General features: G+C 27.7%; 1 protein-coding gene across 1 annotated transcript; it reads left to right on the plus strand.

Moving 5' to 3' along the window:
* Nucleotides 1-12,229: 12,229 nt before the first annotated feature.
* LOC107008582 (ankyrin repeat, bromo and BTB domain-containing protein DDB_G0293800) lies at nt 12,230-16,781 on the plus strand. Its single transcript, XM_015207683.2, has 3 exons — nt 12,230-12,822; nt 12,962-13,607; nt 15,531-16,781. Exons 1-3 carry the CDS (start codon nt 12,428-12,430, stop codon nt 16,569-16,571), a joined length of 2,082 nt encoding a protein of 693 aa, XP_015063169.1. The 5' UTR covers nt 12,230-12,427; the 3' UTR covers nt 16,572-16,781.
* The last annotated feature ends 1,723 nt before the right edge of the window (nt 16,782-18,504 follow it).

Consider the following 18,504-nt stretch of genomic DNA (forward strand, 5'->3'; position numbering starts at 1 on the left):
TATAATTGAAACTTAAATCCTACCTATAGCTATTTACAACATCAAAGGATTGTTTTAAGGATGAAAACCTCTAATTTTCTTTGAGCCTAAATATTTTTAATAGTCTAATATAAAAAGAATAGGGATAACAAATGAATGGAGATTTAAATTATGTAGGGTAGAGAGGGTTTAAAGCTATTTAAGGTGAGGCAACTGGCAAGTGTAGAGTGGATTAAAAATAAGGAAAAATTATATGAATTAATATATTTTTGAAAATAATTTTTGATTTTAGCAAAATTTTTTATTTACTATTATTTATAGCAATATTGTGATAAATCTGTAATATGTATTCAAAATGAATTATGTATGCAATATATTTGAATTATAATTGTTTTTGAAATATATTATGTTTGTTTGGTAAAAAATTGTCACATTGTATTTTAAGTGTATTAAAATGTGTAATAAATGTATTATCTATCATTAAAACTTGTATTATATTTGAATAATAAATTTATCTTTGTAATATGTATTAAACTTGTATTATGAATGAATTAAAAATGGTCAAGTGAAAAAAAATGTTATTGCTATAAATGGTAAATATTTTTTTATTATTGTATATTTATGTAAGTTTCTCTTAAAATAATTGTTTTAACAAATTGATGCATGATGGCCGTAGGAGATAGTATTTTCCTTTGTGTAATAACCAAATTGGGAGAAATTTGTTTGTCTTCTTTGAATAGAACTTGTTGTATTAGGTTTGTCTAGTATGAGTTACCGCTTCAATGTGGTTTGAGACTCGAAATTATTACTTAGAAGCAGGATTTACCTTGTAAACGCCCAAAAAAAATAGCAACGACTGATTTTCTTGTGACTGAGTAAAAATAAAAAAACTCTATTTATTTAATGTAATATCTCTAAGTTTTTTTATGGGCTAAAAGAAAACAAAGGCAAACTAAACGCAGATTTACATTTCGTTTCCTCAAACAGGGTCTGGACTAAGTTTAACATTCCCAAAATAAATGTGGGTAATTTACGGGAATCACTTTGGAAAAGGACATATTTTAAAGGAAAAATAATGCGGTTAAGCAAATTTATATAACGTATTTAATTACTCAATATAGTTATAGTTTGCTATAACTATCACTCGCGACTAATATTATACATTAATTATGTGGGTTGATTTCGAGTTTATATAATTAATCACGTTTATATATGTATAATTCGCTAAATATACAAATATATATGTATAATATATAATTATTTAATCGATATACATATACAATTCAACTCTCTAATATATTTCTGATATATTTTTTTAATTTTGCAATTTAAAAAGTTAATATATTCTTTTTGTGATTTAGGTGGTATTCATCTTTTCTCTCTTGAAATTGTTGAATTTGAGTTTTAGGGTAAAAAATATTTGCCCAACGAAATATATATTATAATTAAAAATACTTTGACAAACAAATGTTTATTAAGAGAACAGTAAGAGACAATAGTTAAAATCATGAATTTGAGTAATAAAAAATGAAAATCATCTCAAAATAAGAGTTATTCTTAGAAAAAATAATAATTTGATGTTCAACTTTTGATTCCGTTTATTTTATAGATAAAAATTTAAGTTTAATAAGTTTTACGTTATGAATGATAATTTTGACGATAAACCTTAAAGGTATTTTAAGGTTAATAAAAACTAAAAATTTTAAAAATCACTCATTTTCAAGAGTATCGAGGTGAACGAGGGGAAATAAAAGTGAAAAGAAAAAGGGTGATTGTATTTTTCTATATTTTATTTGTAAATGAATGTTGTGGAGCCTATTTTCCACTGTCTTTCCTCTAATAAGGGAGGAAAAAGGAGCTGGCAAAAGGTCACTCACACTGCCTTTAGTGTCCCACAACAACTCCCATATTACATATATTATCAACAATATTTGTAATTTTAGATTTATGTCTGAACATATGATTAATATGATTAGAGATCATGGTTCAAATTTTGAATTCTCCTAAAAAGTATAATTGAGGGATTCAAAATTGTGATTTCCATTATCACTAACATTTATTTATAACAGGAACATGGATATATGCTAATGCGGCTAAAGAGTTACGATATCTTGCATATGAATTGTAGTTTGCTTATTTGATAAGATCGTATAAGAATTGAGATAATTTTAATAGTTTTTTGACAACATGTTTTATGTTTAGAAAAGAAAAATTTTAACTTCCTATCACTCTGATTAATATCATAATTTTGAAGCATAATCATTTCATTTTGTATATTCAAACGGAGCCAAGAGAAAGTTAATTTTGTAGAGAAAAGATTATTAAGTGAAATACTAATTAATATAAAAAAAAGTATCAAAAATTAACTAGAGACAAATGAGAGGGGTACCTACGTTTTTTTCTTTTCCTTTTTCAAAAGGATATTCTTTCTGACTCAGAATATGTCTACTTAGCCTTTAGCACTTATTTCTAATTATTATTATTATTATTATTATTATTATAGATATTTTGACTAAAGTATATCTAAATAAATTTGCATATTATTACATGCCAAAAAATGTTCAGATATATTACAAAGAAAAAGCCAAAAAAATCATGTTCAGAGATCATCACACGATCCTACGTAGCTGTAATTGATAGTTTCATTATAGTTAACGTGTTTTTGTGATTTGTCCATTTATTAAACTTTAAAACATAATAAAACTGAAAGAAGGGTTAATATCACTTCTAATCCTTCAAATTATGACTTTAGTCCTTAATGATATTTTCTTAAGCATGTGTTTCGTCTTTTTAAGAATGTGCGGTTTTGATTCTATAACTTGTGAATATTTATAATTTTTACTGTGTTTAAAAGCATTTTTAATCACTTTATTATATATATTTGTGTGTGTTATGTGAAGTTTGTAGTGGAACCTATTATTTATTATAATTTTAGTAGATTTTATATATAAATTTACACTCCAGATTAGGAGTATTGAATGTAAATGGACTTGTTGATTGAACCTTATATCTGTTGCTATTTATGAGGATTTGTTATTATTTACTAGTCAATTCAAATCAAGTTAAAATTATGTCTAGATGTGACTTCTTCAAACTCAATTTTTTTTCAAATTGTAGCAAAAGTAAGTTGTTTAAAGATAGCAAGAGAAACAAATAATTCTAGAAACATCTCTTTGTATATGAAAGTAAGTGGTGATCAAGGATAAAAATGTAATTTCATACTTACAAAAATCTACCAAAAGTAATAAGAAGAAACTAAATAGTTCTAGAAACATCTTTCATTAATGTTATTTCTATCAACACATTTTGTTTTAACTTCACTATTTTTATGAGTTTCATTACTCTATCTAATTATTATTTTAATTAATTCTTACTATTTTTATATTGATTATGCTTACTAAAAAGGCCTACTTTAACATAAAAATTCATTACTATAATTAATTAGTTTCACCTTTATTTTGACTCTAAGTAATGTACCTAAAAAGAAACAAGTATGATAAAATTAATAATATATTAGATTTAAATTAAAGAATAAATAAAATTAATTTCAATATTTTTAAAATAATATTTTTAAAAAATATTAAAAAGTAACTTTACAAATAAAATGAATAGGATGATATATTTGTATTTAAAGTGAACTAAAAATGTTTACTAGATTATAAAAGAGTAGTTATTCATCAAAATATATAATTAAATTTGTACTTTGACTTGATTTCAAATATATTAATCTAAATATGTGTTTGATTTAAAAAGTTAAGAACAATCTACCGTAATGATCATTTCATATATATTTTATTTTAAAAATTATAAATTGTATTTTTAAATTTCATTAAAAAAAAAATTCAAGTGATAAATTTCCTCCACAAGTTACATGACTTTTCTAAAAACTATAAATTATAAGTCTATGACACAAATAAATACACATTATCTCATTCTTCATTTCATTCACTCCTCAATTCTCTCCCCTCTCATATTTATACCAATAAATTTTTCGTCCTTTATATTTTATTTGTGTCCTAAATATTATACACTCTTGTGTAGATCTCTTATTAGGAAAACCAATAATGCGTTTTGATTAAATCTCTCTATAATAACTCAACTTTCACCAAAATTCAACTAATTCACACTTTTCAAACACCCTAATAAATCAATTAACATGTTCGATTCAACATCAATCACAATTACTTTTCTCAAAATGCTTAATTCAAAAGGAATGCAACCAGTGAGATAGCTCTTCAAGAACAAAATTTTCAACAATTTCAGAAGCATGCATGTCATTTCCTTTGGCTCTCTTCGGACTTTTCAATTTCATGGCATTATTTTGGATTGTAGGGATATTTTTTGAAGTATCTAATTTGCTTAATTTCTCTTTCTATGTATAATCTCAAAACTTCACGTAACATATATGTCACTATATAATTTAATGAAAAAACATGTATTTATTTATTACTATTATTTTATCATAGTTAGAATCATTTTAAGTTATATAAATTATTATATTAACTAACTCATGTTAAATTACTGCAGTATATATTATATCAACTGTTGCTGACATTTTTAAATCATCTCTCTTTGATATAAATCATTAATCCATCATGTTTATCAATTACTTTGAAAAAAATTCTTTCTTTCGATGGTATCCACAAATTGTCTAAGCTCTGAACCTCTTTATATGTATCATTTTCACCTGTATAATCTAATAGACCACTGACATTCATTTTATTATGATATTTTGATCGAGATTATTAATCATAACGTTGAATTTATGAATATTATTTTCACAAGAGAGTTCATTCAAATCCTTGAGGTTTTATGAAATGAATATCAACTTTTTTTATTTAAATGGATATCAAGAAATAGTTTTTTAACTTTCTAATAAATTGTATAAATAAAAAGAAATAAGAAAAATGTCAAAAAATTGAATAAAATGATTAATGAAACTAGATTTTTTAAACAATCATATTAATTTATTATGTATAAGTTATTATATTAATTGTTATTATATTTATTAGTGAAGAATTGAGAAGTCACACTAAATTCCAATTTCCAATCATGCATTCTCCTTTTAATTAGATTCAGTTATTTTACTTTAATTAATAAAATACGGAAAAACAAAGAAAAATATCAAGAAAGGAGAAAAACGATAAATATGAATGATGACATTAGAAAGGTCCAATATATATATATATATATATATATATATACATACATATATATATATTTATATTATAACAAAAAAATTCTGCTAACAACACTAAATTAATGTACTCAACTAAATAAGATAATTACTTCTTATAATTAACTTTTAAAATATTTGCATATAAATTTTTAAAAAATTATTGAATTTAAAAATTTTAACTTTTATTACTTTTATAAAATTCAAGAGTGAGGTAAATGTTTTTATCGCATTCTTAAAAATAATAAGGTGGCATGACATTTTATTAGGAAAGAGGTTCATATTTTGAAGAAAATAAGACTAATTCAATAATATTGTGATCTTAAAAAAAAATAAAAGTAATATTACAAGGCAATTTTTTAAACATGACCTATTATACGAGGAATTTGCTTTCAAATTTCTTTTATGTTGCAATTCAATACTTTCTCCATTCTCATATTAAAATAAAATTAATTATTTTTTTCTCTTTTCATCTCCACAATTAATACTCTTAAAGAAATATTATTAAAAAGTTAATTTAACTAGAAAATAATGAATTCATGAAATGTTTTGAATTTCATGAAAACTAGTAGTTCTATTCTTTACGTGGAATATAATTATTGAAATTATAAAATATTTTTATTTTGTAGCGGCATTAATTAATCAATAAATTAAGAAATATTACACTAAAAAATGTTTTTAAAATTTAATGAATGTTATCTTATTTTTTCTCCTTAAAAAGAACATGGTGAGATATTGAAAAGGGATAAAAATGGAACAATAAAAAATAATGAAAGATCAAATCATTAGAAGAAAGAGAGCGAATAGAATATTGAAGTGAATATAAATACATGCTTTCTTGGACAGTGATTTTTATTGGACAGTATAATTTTTTAAAATCATCTAGAGACTTAAGACTTTTCTTAGTGATTTAACTTTATAGAACATTTTAGTTATAAAAAAAAATGTATTTATAGCAACAGCCTTTCCAGTCCCCTTTAGGTATTTTTTATTAAAAAGAAAAAAAATTATTAGGCAGTGTAATCTTTTGAAGTCATCGAGTGGTTTAAGACGTTTTTTAGTGGTTTAACTTTAGAAAATATTTTGAGTAAAAAATTATATTTACAACAATACCCTTCCCAACCTCCTTTAGTTATGAATTTACCCAAAAAAAAAATAAGATCATATCATTCCTACAACAAAAAAAAGTATTATGCCAAATATATTTTCCCTTTACTATATTGACGCAAGTGTAAATCTAAAATTTGTCAATCAATAAATAAAACAATATTTCATCAGTTTAAAAAAGAATGATCTCCTTTCTTCTTTGGTTTGTTTCAAAAAGAATGATCTCTTTCTTTTTTTGGTAACATTTTAAAATCAGCTTTCCACGTGACATGTTTAAGGCCACAAGATCAAAGGGTAATTTTGTATGTTTAACCTAACTTTAATTTAGGACCACAAAATACAAAAATCTTCTTTATACTCTTAAACTGCATGTCAGTTAAACCAGGTCATTCTTTGTAAAACGGAGGGAGTATCTCTTTTGTAAACTTGTCCGTTAATTAACAATCTATTAGTATCAACAATTACAATAATAGTAATTATTATAGGTAAAAAGGACAAATATACCCCCGAAATATCGTAAATAGTATGTAAATATCTTTCGTTATACTTTTAAGATGCTGATGCACTTACCGTCCAAATTTTGGAGCGTATATACCCCTTTTACTAATGGCGAGTCACGTGTCTTAATCTAAAATATTTTTCTAATTTTTAGTAAATTTTTACCCATTATCAAAAGATCCACCCACATCAATTTTAAACCCACCCAAATAATATAAATACCCAGCCCATATATAACTTAAATCTGCTTTAAAAGCAGAACATGGCCGGAGAGCGCATCCAATACCTTGAGAATTTCACAAGCATCGCTACAAGAATTTTGATTCGATTCACCGAAGCAATTGACTGAATCAGTCTCCTCATCTGAGTCTCAGTTCAATTACAATTAAAGCAATTGCATCGATTTCGAGTGCACCGATGTTGATCTTCACATTCCTCAATAAAAGTCTACACAATTTTAGCCAGACAAACAGAACTATACTCGCATTCTTCTTATTCCCAGTCAAATCCTCATCGGTGTCCAGCTTCTCTGTCGCCGATGATCTCAAAAGCCCTTAAAATTGCATCTCAAATAGCCCCGCTTGAACCGTGACTTCGAAACCGGTTGAAACGATTCACAATCTTCCTAAATTTCAAACAAAAATCGGTTGAGCCAAACCAAAATTAAATTACCTTTTTATACCGTCAAAGAACTATTATTTAGAGCAGAAAATTAGTATTGTAGCATGGAATAACTTCAAAACACTGCTAAGCTTAAAAGTCTTATCATTTGCTTAAGGTACAACAAACACGAGGCGGCGGCTAAAACTCGTTGTTTTTGCGACGGACACCAGACATGACATCATCACACCAACACTCCATAGTAACAAAATCGATTGCCGGAAAAATCATTTCCGGTGATATGACCGATGAAGATCAAACAAAAGCCAGAAATGTAATAAAGGCGTGGATGAGAGCGTGGAGTATTAGCGCAGTGATTAGGAAAGAATATTGGTGCATTTTATTTTAAAACAAAATTTAAAAAGCGGAAGATGTGTACTCATATGGGTGGATATTATGTTATTTGGGTAGGTTTAAATTAATGTGGGTGAATTTTTTGATAATGGGTAAAAATTTAATAAAAATTAGGTCAATGATTTAGATTGTGATATGTGTCCCGCCGTTAGTAAAAAGGGTATATATGCCTCAAAATTTGGATAGTAAAGGCATCAACATCCTAAAAGTATAAAAAAAGATATTTACATACCATTTACGATAATTCAAAAGTATATTTGTCTTTTTTCCCATTATTATATTTCATCACGTGTCTCTCTCATGCAATGATTGAGCGAAGCTTTCAATTTTTCGCAATTAGTTTTCTGTAAATATGAAAGACTAATATCTTTATCACGTAATTTTTAAATTTTTATTATATTTTTATGTCTTTTTAATTTTGGAATATCACGTCAAGATCATTTGTAAATATAATTTTGACTTTGGATCTTGTTCGTCTTTTAATTTTGTTCGATATTTTTTCTTCAATTGATTCTATCGTAATAGTAAATTATAAAAATTCGACTATAAACTAACTGATATATAGTTAATATCTAAATAACTTGATTTGATAGTATCAATATTGCTATAAACAATTTTATTAAGTTGAATCAAGTAATAATTAAAATAAAAATAGTATAACATCTTTTAAGAAATTATAATTTTAAATCTTAAACATGGTTTCTAGATATTTGATTTTACGAGGAAACAAACAAATATATTTAGTATATATCTTTACATTTTTTGATGAGTAAAAACGGCAATGTAGTCGCATAACCTCATAATTAACATTCTAAAATATAATTCAATGAATGTCAATACTTCAACAAGTAATTTATAGAGAGTACCTGGTTTTTCTGTTTCATTTTATATTTCACATTTTTATTTTACATTTGCATTAAAAATTATTTATTTTACCTTTTTATTTTTGTTTAATATTTTCTTAAGTCAATTTTATAATAAATGGTGATTACTTTTTCAAGATTAATTAAGTAGTCTATCAAAGATATAATAGGCAAAATATAGTAATTTATAAGTAAATTTTATAAAATGACAAGTATTATAATACACCTATTTACAGAAAATGATGACATATAAAATGGACAGAGGAAGTATTAAAATTATAACGACAATCTCGTAGTTTGTGTTAGTGTACCATAAGGTACCAAAATGGATGGATGAGGTTAACGTAATATAATTGTAGTTAATGTGAAATTTTCAGTTAATCGCTTTAATATTATCTTGTGCATACATTTGACGTTATTTTTAAATTTTTTTCTTTAAATATATATTTTCTACATTTTTACTCGATTATAAATAAATTAAAATTTGAAAATAATTAAGACTCCTTAAAAGATAAATACCCGAAAGGAAAAAGGCTCAAATATGTCACTAACTTTCAGAAAAAACTCATTTATGTTATCAGTTAAAAGTTTGGCTCATTTATATCATTATCGTTAAAGAAAAGGCTCATTCATGCCATTATTTTTAAAAGTTTGTTTTGCAAAATCATTTTTGACACGTAACCAATTATAATTCGGCCGCGGCATCAATTTTTTTGATGAAAAAATAAAAAAGATAATTCAATATTTATTCAGAATTATGATTTTTTTTAATTAAAAAAATTGATGACTGTGGCTAAATTATAATTGGCCACGTGTCAAAAATTGTTTTGTAAAATCACCGTTAAAAAATAATGGCATGAATGAGCATTTTCTTTAACGTAATGGTATAAACGAGCCAAACTTTTAACTGATGACATAAATGTGCCTTTTCTGAAAGTTCGATGGCATATTTGAGCCTTTTTCCTATACGAAACATATGACGTAAGAAAGATTCGTCCAATATATTTATTAAAAATACATAAAATTAATGTATAAATATGAGTTAATTGACTTCAATTAGTGAATCCTTTTTTTTTAATAGCAAATGTTAGTTATTTTGCTGTGACAATTCCTTGGGTATTTTTTTTGACGTTTATCTTCAAAGCTCTCTTTTTCAAAACATAATTATCTTTTTATATATACAGTCTTACTCAAATAATATAATAGATTTCGACATGATCTATTCTGTCAAAAAAAAATATTACTATTTGCTTTTAGTGAATTTGCCGTACAAATAATAATAATAATAATAATAATAATAATAATTCTTTCAATATTTCTTCATAGGAGTGTACATGGTCTGGCTGGTTTGATTTTTTCAAATATTAAATCAAATCATTTGTATTGGATTTTTAAATCTATAAACCAAATCAAATCAATAAAATTTGAATTTTTCAACTTCAGGTTTTTTCGATTTTTTTTGGGTTGTTCCACTAAAGTATTCATACAAACATATAATTTACTTATACTTCAAATATTTTTTCAGTCCTACCATAATACAACTAACTAAGGTGTTTCTTAAGAATATAATACAAACAACGTATGATTAATGACACTAAGATATTCAACAAAAATATAATAATAATGAAATCGCGTAAAACAAATTACAAATTAACAAGTCATAATGAAAATGATCATAATTTAAAAGTACTAAAATCATGCTAAAATAAGTTTAATAAGTATTAGTTACATGACTAAATATTAAAGGAAGTTAAAATTATATTATGTATTTTAATTGTCTAAAATGCAAGACCAAAGAACAAATATTCAGTATTATTGTCATTTTAGGGTTAAATTAATTTTCTTTTTGTATTAGTATTAATTTGATTTTGATTTTAGTTCTTTTATGATAACCAATATTTGTGGACTATAATCTTTAATTCTTCATGGAACCATTCAAAATTCTAAGTTTTAAACTTAAAATAATATATTAAAAGATAAAAACTATGAAAAAGTATAAGAAATATTTAAAAATTATTTATATTTGTGTCAGGTTGATTTGGTCTCAGATTATTATTTTTTAGTTAAAATCAACCCAACTTAAATATAGTCGGATTTTCTTAAACACCAAACCAAGTCAAATCAACCAGTAATCGAATATTTTTTTCTCAATTTAGGATTTGATTCAATTTTTAATTTGATTTTGTATGCTCCTATTTCTTCATATTTATTGTTTGATGAGAAAATGCTATGTAGTCATATAATCCTCAGGAATAATTGAGTGGGTGGATATTTTGAAATTTATTTATGGTTAATTTGTAAATTTCTACCGTCTCAATATAATTTTTATTGATAGTCTTGTAATTGAAAATTATTGTAATAATTATGTTAGCTACTCGTTTTGATAATATACCCAACTCATGCTTTTAGCGTTTTGATGTTGGAGCTTAGTTCTCCTTTATATACCGAAAGAGACAGAACATAATTATTTTATTTCTTTATTATTTATATTACATATTAATATAAGAATTTTCGTTGGAAATTTTTTATTTTTACCATTCAAATATCATATAATTTTGTTACGACGAAGTCACCCATATGATATGCAAAAATTACTTTTTGCCAATTTTCTTGAAATAAATGCCAACATAAATACAGCAGTCCAAGGTTAGAAGCGATGAGTATGGTCTTTAAAATTGGGGATGTAGTCCAATTAAAGCACAAGATTAATTTATTTATTGTATTTTAATTTAATACTAAAGTTTAAAATAATTATTCAAAATTCAAGAAGAGTGTTTCATTTTTACTTTCCATAGTTGCTCTTTCTTTTGTAGAAGTTTGATACCCCTTTATTCAATATATCACTCAATTTTTTATTTTTTTATTATTGAAAATAATCGAATTATTTAAAATTTAAGATGAGTATTTGCTTTTCTTTTTTTATATTTTCCCTTTAATTTAATGAGTTTGATATTTTTAGAAGATAAAAGTTATATATATTTTTTCACTAAGGAAAATAGTGAAAATATTTAAATTATATCCTTTAATATTTTTCTTAATAAGTGTGCATTTTACAATATCTCACAATCAGTTATATGAAACAGATGGAGTATTTATAAGAGATAAATTGCACTAACACAAAGTTATAATTATAATTTTACAAAGAACAATAGCGAAAATTATGATTTAAATCATGTCCTTGAATATTTTTTTTAATAAATATACATCATCTCACAAATTTCACGAGCTTAAACATGTTACATATTTATAGTTAAACAAATGAAAGAACCATTTTTAAAATGAATCAAAATAGGACAAAATAAATTATTACCCTAATTTGTTCCATGACCAAAAAAAAAAGAAAAAGATTTAGTATTATTTTATTATTAAAATTTATCTAAACGATAAATAAAGCGCGAAAGTAGTAAAACCAATTCCGCAAGTCGCACGTGCTACCCGCTTCCGATACAATTTGAAGGAAAGGTCAAATGAGGAATTCATCTAAAATTAAAGGGCAAAATGGTCCATTGAATAGATCAAATTGCTTGCTTCAGATCAAGGCCCATGGCTTACTACACCTATAAATGCCCAAATGCCTCAACTCATCTGCCCATTCAAAACCCACAACACAAAAAACTCAAAACACATACTAAAAAGATAAAATTAAAGACGGGTATCTAAAATTAATCAAGACGAAAACTAAAAACCTAACAAAAAAATAAAAATAAAAATACCTAATCAAACCCTAGGCTTAATTACCTGTAATTTTAATTTATAACTCCCATTTTTCGTATGTTATGTTGTTATATATATGTGTGTGCGTCTATGTGTAAAGGAACATAGAATGGAAAAAGACTCAGCAGCAGCTACAACGACGACGAAGAAGACGATATGGAGTACATGGGAAGAGCTTTTGTTAGCGTTTGCTGTGAAAAGGCATGGGCTAAAGGACTGGGAATCTGTAGCCATGGAACTACAAAATCGTGTATCGTTACCGGCTTTATTGACCGCTCAAATTTGTAAGGAGAAATACAGGGACCTCCGCCGCCGCTTCATGAATAGCTATAACAATAGTTATGATGAAAAAATCATAGAACAGGATGTAGATGGAAATGGAGATGTAACGATTCCTTGGATTGAGGAGTTGAGAAAACTGCGGGTTGCTGAGCTTCAACAAGAGGTTCAACGCTACGATCTTTCGATCCAGTAAAATCTCTCTGTTTCCTTTTTTTTTTTTTGAGTTTTTTTAATTTTGATTTTTTCGGTTGTATGTGATTTTTTTTACGTGGAAAAAAATTCAGTAATTGGATCTGAGGGATTTTGATCTGTGATGTGATATGAACAGGTCGTTGGAGTTGAAAGTGAAAAAGATGGAGGAAGAGAGAGAACAGAGTTTGAAGGCGCAGAGTTTAGACGATGGCCAGAAACCAGATCTGGAGGATGTAAAGGAAGAGAGATCGCAAAACGACAAAAACAGCGGTGCTGATGTTAAGCCGGAGGATTCCACCGGAAAGGCCGTGTCGAGCGAGGAGTCAGACCGCGAAAACCGGTCATTTAACGAGTCTAATTCGACGGAGAACAGAGAAACCGGTGTTAAAAATGAACCGGAACCGGTCGAGATCGGTGAAGACAAACCGGTTCAGGAGATTAAACCGGTCAGTGAAGAGGACTCGTATAACGATAGCAGTTCAGATAGACAAGAGGAAAAGAAAGCCCGTCGGGACTCAGGCGATTTACGTGATACAGTGAGCGGGTCTAAGGAAGAGACTAGGGAAAACAGTGACGTGCAGAGCACGGCAACTTTAACGAAGAGAAAACGGCAGCGCGGTGGCGATGGTGGTAGAAGCGGCGGAGATGCGGCAGAAATGGGTTCTCCAGCCGTTGGAATTAAAAGGGAGGGTGCGGCGAAATCAGAGCCGTTAGTTGAGTTTTTAGATATTATCAGGTCGCATAAGCGCGGCTCTGTATTCAAGCGCCGGCTAGATAGCCAGGTAATGCTTCTCTACATCGCATTTTCGAATTGGTTGGCCTACAACTAATTTGCTGATCAATTTTTGGTCGTTTGGACCATTTAAAAAATTTACAAAAATCCATTAACAAAATGGGTAAATAATTTACCAACAAATATTACGGGTGTGATTCGTTTGTATTAAAAAATTACATGCAAAAATTGATGAAAAATGAAAACAAAAACCTTATATATTATTTATAGGTAAAAGAGAAAAGTGGATAAAACAAAACGGGTTAGTGGCTTCAATATATGACGTGTACTCATTTGTTGCCTAAAATTTATTCTTTTCATAGAATTATTATTTACCAATTTCATGTTTAGATTTATATCGTTAAAAGTAAAAAAATAAAAAATAATCAATAATTGGACTCGTTTCTCATATGAATTCTATACATGTGACAGTCGGGGAAAACTTGTTGATTATTCCTACTAAAAAATGAAAGAAAATAGGAGTTTTTCTAATCTCCCATGCAAAAGAGGAAATATTATTTTGTTTTTAAATAGGCTACCTAAATAAAACTGTAGATTGATAAGTTTTAGTAATTTGGATTTTATTTTATTTTATGTGTCATGATAACATTAATGTGAGGCTATTTTTGTCTTACAAATTTGTGAGTTCTATGTTTGTTGACTCAAAATTTCTCAATTTAATATTTCCTAATTACTATGTTTGTAACAGTATGCATTTATTTTATTAAGAGTTAATTGAGAAGTGTAAGGTAATTTAGGATAGGGTGATAATAGGTACCAACTAAAACTCCCGAACAAATGAATTTGGACGGAAAATGGGACCCACTAACGAGGATGCCTAGTATGCATCTTTGCCGCAGTGCGTTGGAGCCACTAGAACTTAATCTTAAGATCACTTTAAAAAATAAGAAAAAAATCACTTTTATGGATCAGGTGAATACCGTGGATCAGCCCACGAATATTATAAGGGGCCTTTAAAATGATATACAGAAGCCCAATACATACTCTCACTATCGTTCCCTTGGAAATGATATCCTACCAACTTATATTTTGAAATAGAAAATAATAATAATAATACTGTAGTTAATTATTAAACCAAATCTCTATTCTTTTCTTTATTTCTTCTTGCTTCTTTATTTGTCGTTTAAATTTTTGACATGCCCATTTTTTTAAAATTTTATGAAATATTATGTTTAATTGCAATATTGAGATTACATAGCTCAAGTTTAAAAGTTTTACGTGTTCATGAAAAAATGGATATCGTGAAACAAGTCAGTTAATAATGTTATCCTTAGATTTCAAAAAGTTCTTTGGAATTAAGCTAGAAGTTGATAGTATTCTATAGGTCCATAATTTGTCCACTATATTATATTAACAAAATATGTCCACTTTAAAAATTAAAGTGATTTTTCAATTTTGATCTTTGTTCTCAACTCAAGTAATTTTTCTTTGTCTTTCCCTAAATATTGAATTTTTTGTATTTAAATAATAATATAGTGAACATTTTATTTTTTACTTCTTAAAATTGTGTCAAGTTAATATAAAATCAGTAACTAAGATGGAGGATATTTTGGACATTTTATTATAATTTGTGTTGGGAAATCGAGGAGTGTGAAAAACATTGTTTTGTTGTTATCTTATTTTTTCCAAGAGATGAAATGCTATTTACTAACGAGCGCGTTATTTAGGTCAACCCTACCCCACTTTCTTTTGCGTAGCGTTGGGAAATATATATAGAAGAAAAAAAAAATACTATTTTAAATCGCTGGTTTGCCAACTTCAATGTATTTCCCTTCTCTTCCTGTCGAACGAATGGAATTTATGCCACACCTACGCACGCTAGCTATCATCTTTCATTAATTCCAATTCTCTGTTTTTCTTTTTTTAATTAAAAAAATGAACTAAAGTTGTAAGCTGACTTTTTTTCATGCAGAAAACGGACAAGTACAAGAGTATGATCCGACAACATATGGATCTTGAAACGGTTCAAGCCCGGATTGACGACGGATCCTATTGCTCTTGCCCATCCAAATTCTACTTGGACCTCCTACTCATCTTCAACAATGCCATCGTCTACTTCGCTAAGTCATCCTCAGAGACAACTGCAGCGAACGAACTACGTGGCATTGTAATGGAAGAATTGAAAAAGACCAGAACCCAGTCGAAGGATCTTTCACCATTTAAGATCCAACCCAAGCCCGAATTGGAGAGATCCGATTCCTTGCTTGCAAAACACAAGTCTACTGTTCCTATAGTAGTCTGTCGCAAGAGAAGCTCCATTTCAGCAAAAGCAGCAGCGTCTTCTGGTAATAACAAGACAGAAAAACCAGCTGATAGTAAACCTCCTCTGAACCCAAAGCCACCTGCAGTGAAATCTTCTTCGAATGAAGAAGAGAGTTCAATCAAGCTTGGGGTGAAAGAAAAGCCAGTGACTGGAGTAAGAAGTATGAGGAGAAGCAGCAAAGGACGTTCGAATAATAATAATAATAATAATAATGCTTCACAATCCAACAGCAACCAAAACACGACTGCTAAGCAAAGCAATAGTAGCGGGGAGAAAAAGGAAGAGGTGAAACCGGAGAAGAAGAAAGAAGAAAGCAAAAAACGAGGAGCTGCAGCGGACTTCTTGAAGAGGATAAAGAAGAATTCTCCTACGAAAGGAACGTTGGTGGAAGCGCTGAAGAATAATCCTCCAGAGGATGTTGTTGTTGTTAAAGGTAAAAATAGCAAGGATCAGCAAAAGAAAAAAATTGATGAACGGAGAGAAGCTCCAGTGAGGCGAAGTGGCGGCGGCGGTGGTGGTGGTGGTGGAGGCAGTGGTGCTAGCAAGGATGAAGGTAGTCCGTCGAAGAGGAGCGTAGGTCGACCACCAAAGAGAGGTGGTAGAGAAGTAGTTGTGCAGGAAAAACGTGGAAGGGAAAATAGTGAAAAAGAAGATTCAACGAAACGGCCAAAGAAACGGTCAAGGAGGTAAAATTATGATGAATTTAGGAGGAGTTTAGTCTCATTTTGCAGTGTATATTTTTACATCTTGTATTTCTAGTGTCAGGTTTTGATTTTGGGAATATTACATGTTAGAATTAGTTTACATCTTTTGCTTCTGTAACATGTTATTGGTATTTGTACCTTTTCCTTGTTACAGTGAATTTTCTTTTTCTCAATTAGTTTTATGCTATTTCAACCATGCCATTGGTCACCAAAGATTAATTTGAAGTTGTAGGAGAAATAGAAGGAAGAAACTAAAGAGAAAAAAGATTTAATTTAACACGTTTGTTATGGAGCTGTTGATTTTTACATACCTGTATTATTCTTTTTCCAGCTCAAATAAACTAAGATAGATAATATTTTTCTCCGTCCAATAATAATTATCCACCTATATTTAGTTCCTAATATATTGCTATCATTGATTTTCTTGATTACATTTTTCAAGATATTGTGTTTATTATATTCAAAAAGTAATATTAATAAAATTATCATTCTATTAATAATTTCTTAAAAAATGTGTAAATTCAATAGCGACAAGTATTATTGGACACAAAGAAAATACTTTTTTCCCTCCACTTAAATCATGCGAGGTAATTTAATCCGACACAAAGTTTAAGAAAAAGGACTTGAAATTTATAGTCTAAATAAAGTCATACATGTTTGTGTGACTATAAATCGTTTCTCTAAAGGACAAGAAATAAAATTGATATTATAGGATAAATTTCTAAACAAGAGTGATTATTTAAGAAATTACTAGTAGTTTGATAAAGTGTACAAGAGTAAATGTTAAATATGATATATTAGTAATGTTTGTATTAATTATACTTACATTATTTCATATGCACTAATTGATTTAATATATAACATATCTTGTATAATTTTCATTAAAATATATTTGTTCATAAAATATCCTTCATGTTTTTTGCTTTGTATATTTTCTTTTACAAAGTTATTTGCTAAAATATTACAACAGAGTTAGTTTTTAAAATGTCATCGACTCTTTTTTTCCCCAAAAAATAACAATAATTATTAGTATTGCCTCAAGAGTATTTTTGAGGAATGTTGGCAATGAGTTTCTTTTTCCAACCAAACGTATCGTCCATTTTGAGGAAAGTTGGCAAAGCTTTACCAATTTGTGCATATATTGCTGGCACAGTTTTAGATTTGATGAAGGAGCTTTGACCTAAGTTTTGAGAATAGTATTATCACTTTATGGTGGAAAAATATTGGAAAATGTTTTGAGGATAGTTTTGTCATAAGTTAATTTAATGTAAGTGTTAAATTTTTTTTATATCTAGAAATTAATGATATCAAAAATACATATCTTAATATGCAATAGAATGTATAACTAATACTCGAAAAAGTGTAAAAGATAAGGTACGGGTACTACTAATACATATAGCTAATGAATATATTATTTTTGCTAATACACTCTATCAGACTATTTCTAAAGGTAAAATTGTCATTTTAAGATCAATAGTTATTGAATATAGACATGTTTAATTCTCTGACACCAACTAGAAAAAAAAATTAGTCATATAAATTAGGATAGAGAAAGTAATAACAATGTATTTCACTTATCATAATTTCATAACCTCCTATTTAAGGTCACGATCTCGATAAGCTAAAGTTATATCATGCTTCTCTAATCATTTCATCTGAATACTTTTTCACCTACCTTCACCATATTCAACTTTTCTCATCCACACACAAAATTATCCGTGTATTTTTTTTTTATCCTGAATATATTCGTTTCTAATTTAATTTTTTCCATCTCAATATATTCATTTCCGCAACTTTCAGTAGGTGGAGTATATTAGCATAAACAGATGAAAATAGTGGAAGTAGGCTCGCTTGTACTTCTTTTGTTATTTAAGGATATAATGTGTCTTCTCTCATTTTTATTTCAATATATATATATA

Source organism: Solanum pennellii, chromosome 1 (genome assembly GCF_001406875.1).
Source record: "Solanum pennellii chromosome 1, SPENNV200".
In the NCBI taxonomy this organism is placed as follows: domain Eukaryota; kingdom Viridiplantae; phylum Streptophyta; class Magnoliopsida; order Solanales; family Solanaceae; genus Solanum; species Solanum pennellii.